The following is an 8,203-nucleotide window of genomic DNA, read 5'->3' as shown; positions in this document are numbered from 1 at the left end:
TTTCAAGTTGAAAACCTGAAAAGGTGGCTTGAATCTGGGAGATATGTTTAGGGCGAAAACCCGAAAGGGCGGTCTAGACACGAAAGAGGTCCAAGTACTACAAAAGCTTAACACAGAAAGGGTGAAGATCATGATCCGAGATGTTCATACAAAAGACAAGGGAGCTGACAAATGTGCCTATTTCGGGATAAAATTTTGAGACTACTGTTAATATCTATCGAAACAGTCATTAAGAAAGGACTGTATCCCCTTTGTATTAATCAATTTTCCCATGTTCCTTGTCATTATACTTGATTGTAGAAACTTCACTTTTTTCTAATGAAAAATAGCCTTTTGCTCCCAACAATGCCCTTATTTCCATTCTGCCAAAAGAGGAGATATGAGTACATTGCATTGCATTTGTCATAAAATTGGAATGATACTTAATAAAGAGCATGATAAAGTAAGAAATGTTTGCAATATTTTGAAAAAGGATCGTAATTGACAGGGAATGAAATGGAGTCTAGGAAGAGAAAGAAAGAAATGGAATTAGCAATAAAATGGAGCACAGTAAAAATGTGAAGAATGATTGGACCATGCATACGATAGAGGAAGAAAATAGTTATGAGAAACGAACTGGGGAAGACGAGAGATCAGAAGTGTGATCGATTCATCCCCCATTGATCAAAGAAAAGGCTCTAAAAACACCAAAAGAAAGGGAAACTGATAAAGATGAATTGACATGTTCAAAATTTTAAAATAATTCAAAAAGAGGGAAATTCATCTTTAAAATCATATGAATTTCAGATGAGGAATTGATTATTTTTCACCATTTCAAAAAATGAAAAAGTTTCGTTGCCTCAGTTTTGAGGAGTTCATTTTAAAGTTTCGTTGCCTCAGTTTTGAGGAGTTCATTTTAAAGTCTCGTTGCCTCATTTTTGAGGAGTTCATTTTTAAAGTCTCGTTGCCTCAGTTTTGAGGAGTTCATTTTTAAAGTCTCGTTGCCTCAGCTTTGAGGAGCTCACTTTTAAAAATTCTCATTGCCTCAGTTTTGAGGAGTTCATTTTAAAAGTCTTGTGGCCTCAGTTTTGAGGAATTTATTAAAAAAAAATAAAATATATATATATATATATATATATATAAAATAAAAATTTGGTAAGAGAATTGAAGAATTTAGTCAAATACAGTGTCTACGTCTTTGCACTATTTCGAATTTTCGAAAAGCTCAAAGAGGGGCAGCTGTAGACACTAAATTATAAACAAAAAAAATGAATTAAAAAATATATAATAATTTTTAAAAAAAAAAATGAAAAAAGAAAGGAGAGAGGTACGACTGGCAGGGTGCGGACGCACCTTGCCAGGCACCTCTCTCACCTGCCAGACGCGAAAAATTCGGGTCTGGCAGGGTAGTGGAACTTGCCCCCTGATGCCTAGGGACAAGGCAATAGAGCGTGCCCCCTCCAGAGCCCAGGAATCGGGTATAAAGGGGAGGGGGCACTGTAGCATCCGTGGAGGGGGGGAACCAGCAATGAAAAATCAACAACCTGCAAAAAAAAAATCATCAAAGGATATCCTAATCTCTAGCAGTCAAAAAATCCCGAACCACAAGAACAAGCAATCAAAAAATCCCTATCAAGCTTCCTAACAACCGAAAATCCACAATCAGTACTGAAAAATCAATCAAAAAATAAGAGAAATAGGAATTGATTCTTTAGAGTGTGGTTTTTTTTATTTTTAGGGGAAGATCTAGATTTTTAGGAGAGAGCAAGGGTCGGTTATCACAGGTAATTAGAGAGAAGATTGGGTTCCCTGGCCTGCGTCGTCGACGTGAATACCAACTGCAGATCGGCGCCAAGGATCTGCTGCCGGCACAAGAGGAAGAAGAGCTGAGCGGAGGAATAGAGAAAGAGAGAGGCGGAGCCGCGGTACCAGCTGACGGAAAAGGGGGAGAGCTCGATTTGGGTAGTTGACGAGAAGAAAGAGGAGATAGAGTAATAGAGAGAGAGAGAGGCAGAGCCGCGATACCAGCCGACGGAAAAGGGGGAGAGCTTGATCTGGGTAGTCGACGAGAAGAAAGAGGAGATAGAGAGAGAGAGAGAGAGAGGCAGAGTCGCGGCACCAGATCTGGTAACGATGCAGTGCCAACGACAGTGAAGATCGGGTGAGAGGGCGGAAAGGAGAGGAATGGTAAGTGAAGAAGGAGGGAGGTTCCAAAGGTTAAAAATGGCACCGTTTTGACTTACCCAAAACCCCTTTTGACTACAAAGCGACATCGTCTCGGTGCTGGAGGGAGTGGCTATTCCTAGCAAGGTAAATTCTTCATTATGGGCTTCAAAATGTCAATGATGGCTTTGAAAAGAGTAAAAATTATAAGATTTCTTAATTATTTGTTGACCAAATAATTACCAATTAATCATATCATTGGAGGTAGTCGGTTGGTTTTTACTTTGGAAAAAAATTAAAAAAAATTCTTTATTCATTTAGGAATTGGAGTTGATGAGAAATCATTGGTATCAATATTGACAAAATCACACCATGAGCACAAGAGATCCATCAGAAGAGGATGTTCCCAGTTCTTCTTTGAGGACGAACGTCAATTTGAGAGGTGGAATGATGATGCTATCAAGACTCTCAAAGGTGAATTCAAGCGTTTTAAGGTATATATATACACACTTCAAAGTTCTAGCTAGCTAGATTTATTTATGTGCATTCAACTTAATTACTATATTTTTGTTTTCTCTTTCTCAGGCTTTTACATTTCATAAAAAAATACTAGAGTCAAATTAATTTTATTTATTTATTTATTTATTTTGTGTACAATGAAAGTTAAAGGGAAACGAGGATTTAAGCCTTGAACTTTAATCAAGTCGTAATTGTTTTATTTTTCTCAACTAATCCAATAAAGGATACTTTTGCATCATATCATTCATCATATTTTAAGCATAGTATATGGTTCTTCATTTAACAAGTTCTGATGAATGCCAAGTCTATCAACATGATATTTTCTTTTTTTTTTTTATCAAATTTGGTTATTTTATTAACTGTCATAGAAATTAATTTAAAACCTTGACTAAAATAAAGGTATGACCAAAACTGATCGTACAGGTAATAATCTAACAAAATTCTGTCGACATAAATACATCTAAAAAAATGACTTTGTAGATTAACAATAAAACCAATATCAGAGTTCAAATAAAAATTTTAGATTCTGGTTGTAATACTCTTATTTGTATGAAAAAGAAATTAGAAATGCCTACGGTTAATCATGGACGTTGCATATAATTTGAATTTTTCTTTTCTCTTTTTTTTTTTATTTATTTCAGGATGCTGTGGTGCTTTCCCTCATGCATCCATGGGAGAGGGATGCTCGTTTGTTGAAAAAGGCGTTGAAGAAAGGGCCACAGCAATATGGTATTATAGTAGAAATTGCATGTACCAGATCATCTGAGCAGCTGCTAGGAGCAAGAAAGGCTTACCATTCCCTCTTTGAACGCTCAATCGAGGAAGATCTTGCTGCCCACATTAAGGGCAGTGAGCGCAAGGTTTGCAGCGTATTTAATTACCTTAGCTTTTCACTTTGGATTATCTAAGCCTCTTTGGGGGAGGTGGTTTCTGATTAGTTTATTTGTTGTTTCAATAGCTCTTGGTGGCACTAGTGAGTGCTTACAGGTATGAAGGACCAAAGGTGAAGGAGGACACTGCAAAATCTGAGGCCAAAGCACTTTTGAATGCAATCAAGAATGCTGATAAAAGAAGACTAATCGAGGACGAGGAAGTCATCAGAATTCTTACAACAAGGAGCAAGCCTCATCTTAAGGAAGTCTATGAACAATACAAAAAAATTTCTGGCAAGAGCATAACTGAGGTAACCTATAGCATACATAACCTTTGGCAATATAAACAATTGGCCTAAAACACTAGCTTTTAACTCTTTTATTGCTTTGTTCAGGATTTTGAAGCTGAGTTGTTCTTGAAAGAAACAATAGAATGCCTATGCACCCCTCATACATATTTCACCAAGGTAAGATCATTGGGTTCTGTTTGACCGATATTTATGTTATTTATTTGTTTTGGTTTGGAAAAGTAAAAAATAAATATATATTTAAATGTTCAAGCAAGAAAATCTTTCAATTGATTGTCTTTCTTTCCAAGTTTTCGATACGGCTCTCAGAGTGGATGCGAATGAGGATGCCAAAAAAGCATTGACTCGATTGATTACAACCCAAGAAGCTGGATATTTTAAGGGAGTCAGTACTAAATTTGCCCACAAGATAGAAGATAGGGTCAAGGGAGCTTATAAGGAGGTGTTGCTTGGGGTATTAGCAAGAGGGGAAATGAATGGACAAGTTTAAATTCAACTAAATTCCTCTAATTTTATAGTTACATATGCTTTTCTATTTAAAATTTGGTTGTTGTTGTTCATCGCCTATATGTGTGGCATATGTGGTTGTATAAGGGTATTGTATGAGTATTTATTGTCAATTTGATGGTTCCTTAATAAATCAACATTTATTCCTCTTGTTAGCATCTTTTTGCCTTTTTCTCTTTTTTTGCTTTTATATTTATTTCAGCACTCATGCATATAGAAATTTCAAGATAATCTCCAAGAGAGGTTTTGCACCAAACAAGGTCAATTAAGGAGAAGTTGCCATCTCATTAAGGAGTAAACATATTTATTTATCTTAAAAAAATATATTTATTTAAATAAGCCAAAAAACTGGAAAAATGAAATAGTAAATTGATATAAATTTAAAGGAAAATGGCCTCTATATTAAATATACTAGAGTGGTGCCTTGCTTCGTGTGGGAGTTGAATTTTTTATTAAAAATAATTTTAAATTACATAATATTATAAATAAAAATAAAAAATAAAAAATTAATATTAAATTTAAAAATATTATAAATAATAGTAGTAACAATAAATTAAAGATAATTATTTTAAAAAATTGATATTTTTAAAATATTTTCTCATGTCTTACTAAGCAAAATTTTTTATTTAAATAATTTTTATTTTTTGAAAACATTTGACATTTTATAACTTAATATTTGCTAATATTGATATAATCATATTTTGTTAATTACTATGATTCTAATAGCAAATAAAATTCAAATTGAGAAAGTATAATATATTGAAAGTAATTATTGATAAGCTACATAATTTATATAATAAAATTATTAAAATAAAATGAATATTTTTTTGTAAGTCAAAATAAAATGAATATTAATTTTAATGATGAAATTTTGTAAATTATCTTCAATTTTAATTACTATTTTTTATCTTATGCCTTTATAATTATCCTCCAATAATTTTGGTAAGTCATTATTAACTTTATTCAATTAATTATCAAAAAAAATTGTTTCACCTTTTATTTTTATCTTTTTTTTAAAAATAATTTTATAAATTTAATGCTCGCATAAAAAAAGAAATTATATAAATAAAAAAAAATCAGCTAATCCTAAAGCTGAGTTGGGGTTGGGTGAATCCTACCCACCACTTCTTTTTTTGTTGAATCCATCATAAACGACGTTGTTTTAACTTATCTAAGTAGGCAACCCCTTTCTCTTCTTTATTTTTGCTCCCTTCTAATTGTCCACTGCCCCTGGCAGCAGCGGCCAACCCCTTTCTCTATACCCTCTCTCTCTTACTCGGTTCCCGGCGCCGTCGCCTCACCGGCCTGGGCCTTTCCAGCAGTGGCTCCCTTTTTCTTTCCCTTTCCTCTTTTCTTCTCTTCCCTTTCCTTCTGCCGCTAGTTTCCTCTCTTTCTAAAAAAGACTAGCCACCGTTGTCTCCTTCCCTCTAACAACTGTATAAATACCTCGAAATCTACCCTATCCGTATCACCCACCTCTCTGTCTCCCAAAAGAAAAACATATTTTTCTTCGTCTCTCTCTGATAATCCATTGAATCAGGTGATTTTAATTCAATAATTCTCATTTAATTTCAGTTTTGTTTGTATTCTTTATGTGTTCATGTTTCTTTCTTCTGCAATTTGTGATCTGAAAAATAAAGAATCTTTGCTAAATTGAATCTAAAATTGATTTATTTTGTATTTAATGTGTTATTTTTGATCTGGGTGTTTTTATTCTTTTAAAAGGTGTTAGATTTAGTTTTAATGGGTGGTGATTTTGAAGGGATTAGATAGATTCTAGCCTTTCATTATTGGATCATGTGTTCTTCATTGCCGTGTTGGCATATGTGGCTGCATAAGAGTATGGTATGAGTATTTATTGTTGCTTTGATGATTCTTTAATAAATCAACATTTATTCCTCTTGTTAGCATCTGTTTGCTTTTTACTCTTTATTGCTTTTATATTCATTTCAGCACTCATACGTATAGAAATTTCAAGATAATCTTCAAGAGAGGTTTTGCACCAAACAAGGTCAATTAAGGAGAAGTTGCCATCTTATCAAGGAGTAAACATATTTTTTTAAAAACAGCCAAAAAACCAGAAAAATAAACTGGTAAATTGATATAAATTAAAAGGAAAATGGGCTTTATATTAAATATATTGGATTGAACTTAATTTGTGTATTTAGCTTAAAGCCTAAATTTGTACTTATCTTAAGGCCTTATAGAGAAGTTAGGGTTTTAAACCGTCTCATTCATATATAAGGTTTGCGGCATGATCATTGTTGCTTGTTGATGTAGTCTTGGAGTTGTTGTAGACGCAAAGTGCATGTCTTTTAAGTCTTAATTATTTGTTTCAGATCAAGAGCGAACTGCTCCATGTTGATGCCAATTACCAACCACGAGCTGCCAGAAATCATGGTGATCGATATCCTTTTGAGGCTTCCTGTTAAATCCCTTATGAGATTTAGGTGCGTTTGTAAATCCTGGTGCTCTTCTTTTCAGACTTCTGAATTTATCACCAACCATAAAAACAAAAATCTCAATCTCCTTTTAATGCTTCATGATGAGGTCCCTTACTTCTCCTTGCTTTCAACTGAAGCGAAAATTAAGGAATATGGTGAACCCGAGGTCGAGTTTAATCTGAAAGTCAAAGAGAATATTCATATGCTTGACTTTGATCAACTCACAGTCTCTGGTCCATGTAATGGCTTGCTTTGTGTGCATGATAATTATAGCATTATCCTTTGGAATCCTTCCACAAGAGAAGTTAAGGTTCTTCCTGAATCCACTATCTCACGACCTCCTGCCACAGATGACACTTATTTTGGCTTTGTCGGGTTCGGGTTTGATCGCAACTCAAATGACTACAAGGTTTTAAGGTGTGTTAACAATTGTGTCCTTGAAGAAGATGGATTTGCTGTGTTGGAATTTATATATCAAATTGATTTATACAGCCTCAGGACGGATTCCTGGAGAGAAATTGCTCATCCTGACGTCTTTGTTTACGATCCTTATTTGTTTAACGCTTATATAAATGGAATTTACTATTGGGAAGCGATGGGTGATGATGATGATCTAATCCTTTCTTTTGACATGGTTGAAGAAGTTTTCTCGACATTATCCTTACCGAATTTCGGTATGTCTAAAGCTGAGTGTTCATGGTGTATTGCTTCCTTTAATGAAGCTCTTGCTACAATTGTTCATCCAAGAATAGGCATGGAAAAATGCTATGATATATGGATCTTGAATGGATATTCGTGGACTAAACAACTTACCATCGGACCTATTCTTGGAGTTGAGATGCCGTTGGGATTCTGGAAGAATGGAGAATTGTTTCTGGAAAGTGAAAACCACAAACTAGTCATGTTTGATCCCTGCACGGGACAGCTTCAAGATTTTGGAATCTACATGAGTCAGGACTCAACGCAGCAGCTAGTTGTTTATGCTGAAAGCATTGTTTCAATCAGGGGAAGTTTAGAGTATGAGGCAAATATAACTCGTGAAGTGCAGGTGTAAGTGTAGAATTTAGTTAGCAATGCTTCAATAATATTGTATTGAGAAGAAGAAAGATGGAGGTGAGGTTGGATTAGAAAATAAACAAGAAAGGATTAGTATTAAATGTCTTTATTGAGTTTATTAATTCATACTGATTTCGGTTGTAAGATTAAAGTATGGTTCCTTTCGCACTATAGAAAACATAATGATATCTCTGTTAATTTTGGTCAGAAATTTCTCCTTGTCTAGATTTGATTTTTCATTAGTAGTGGGCTGCTTTTAAGTTTTGCGTAGATAACGGAATAGAGACCATTGTCAAGATAATCTCTTCCACCCTCTTGTGAAATTAGAGGCAAATAGATAGTGTCCTAAGAATTG

The 8,203-nt window shown here is 34.3% G+C and overlaps 2 protein-coding genes across 3 annotated transcripts; both read left to right on the top strand.

Moving 5' to 3' along the window:
* Nucleotides 1–575: 575 nt before the first annotated feature.
* Nucleotides 576–4,506, top strand: LOC148760562 (annexin D4-like). The gene is made up of 7 exons (XM_088810533.1): nt 576–640; nt 1,718–1,941; nt 2,464–2,636; nt 3,303–3,521; nt 3,620–3,844; nt 3,929–4,013; nt 4,132–4,506. Exons 1-7 carry the CDS (start codon nt 576–578, stop codon nt 4,329–4,331), a joined length of 1,191 nt encoding a protein of 396 aa, XP_088666659.1. The 3' UTR covers nt 4,332–4,506.
* A 1,029-nt stretch (nt 4,507–5,535) lies between these two features.
* On the top strand, nt 5,536–7,999 carry LOC148760561 (F-box/kelch-repeat protein At3g23880-like). Of its 2 annotated transcripts, XM_088802546.1 has the most exons (3): nt 5,537–5,888; nt 6,688–6,798; nt 6,930–7,999. In XM_088802546.1, exon 3 carries the CDS (start codon nt 6,995–6,997, stop codon nt 7,844–7,846), a length of 852 nt encoding a protein of 283 aa, XP_088658672.1. In that variant the 5' UTR covers nt 5,537–5,888; nt 6,688–6,798; nt 6,930–6,994; the 3' UTR covers nt 7,847–7,999. The 2 variants fall into 2 exon arrangements, with proteins under 2 accessions (XP_088658671.1, XP_088658672.1); XM_088802545.1 differs by having other exon boundaries at nt 5,536–5,888; nt 6,688–7,999.
* Nucleotides 8,000–8,203: the final 204 nt, after the last annotated feature.

Source organism: Theobroma cacao, chromosome 10 (genome assembly GCF_053813885.1).
Source record: "Theobroma cacao isolate CCN51 chromosome 10, ASM5381388v1, whole genome shotgun sequence".
NCBI classification, from domain to species: Eukaryota; Viridiplantae; Streptophyta; class Magnoliopsida; order Malvales; family Malvaceae; genus Theobroma; species Theobroma cacao.
The sequence above is the reverse complement of the archived record's forward strand: the minus strand, read 5'-3'. Positions and strand labels throughout refer to the sequence as shown.

Coding starts and splice junctions, on each gene's coding strand:
- LOC148760562 (XM_088810533.1), top strand. CDS start 576: ATGCATACGATAGAGGAAGAAAATAGTTATGAGAAACGAACTGGGGAA. Junction 1,942..2,463: donor AGGGGGAGAGCTCGATTTGG/GTAGTTGACGAG, acceptor TTATTCATTTAG/GAATTGGAGTTGATGAGAAA. Junction 4,014..4,131: donor CACCAAGGTAAGATCATTGG/GTTCTGTTTGAC, acceptor TTTCTTTCCAAG/TTTTCGATACGGCTCTCAGA.
- LOC148760561 (XM_088802545.1), top strand. CDS start 6,707: ATGTTGATGCCAATTACCAACCACGAGCTGCCAGAAATCATGGTGATC.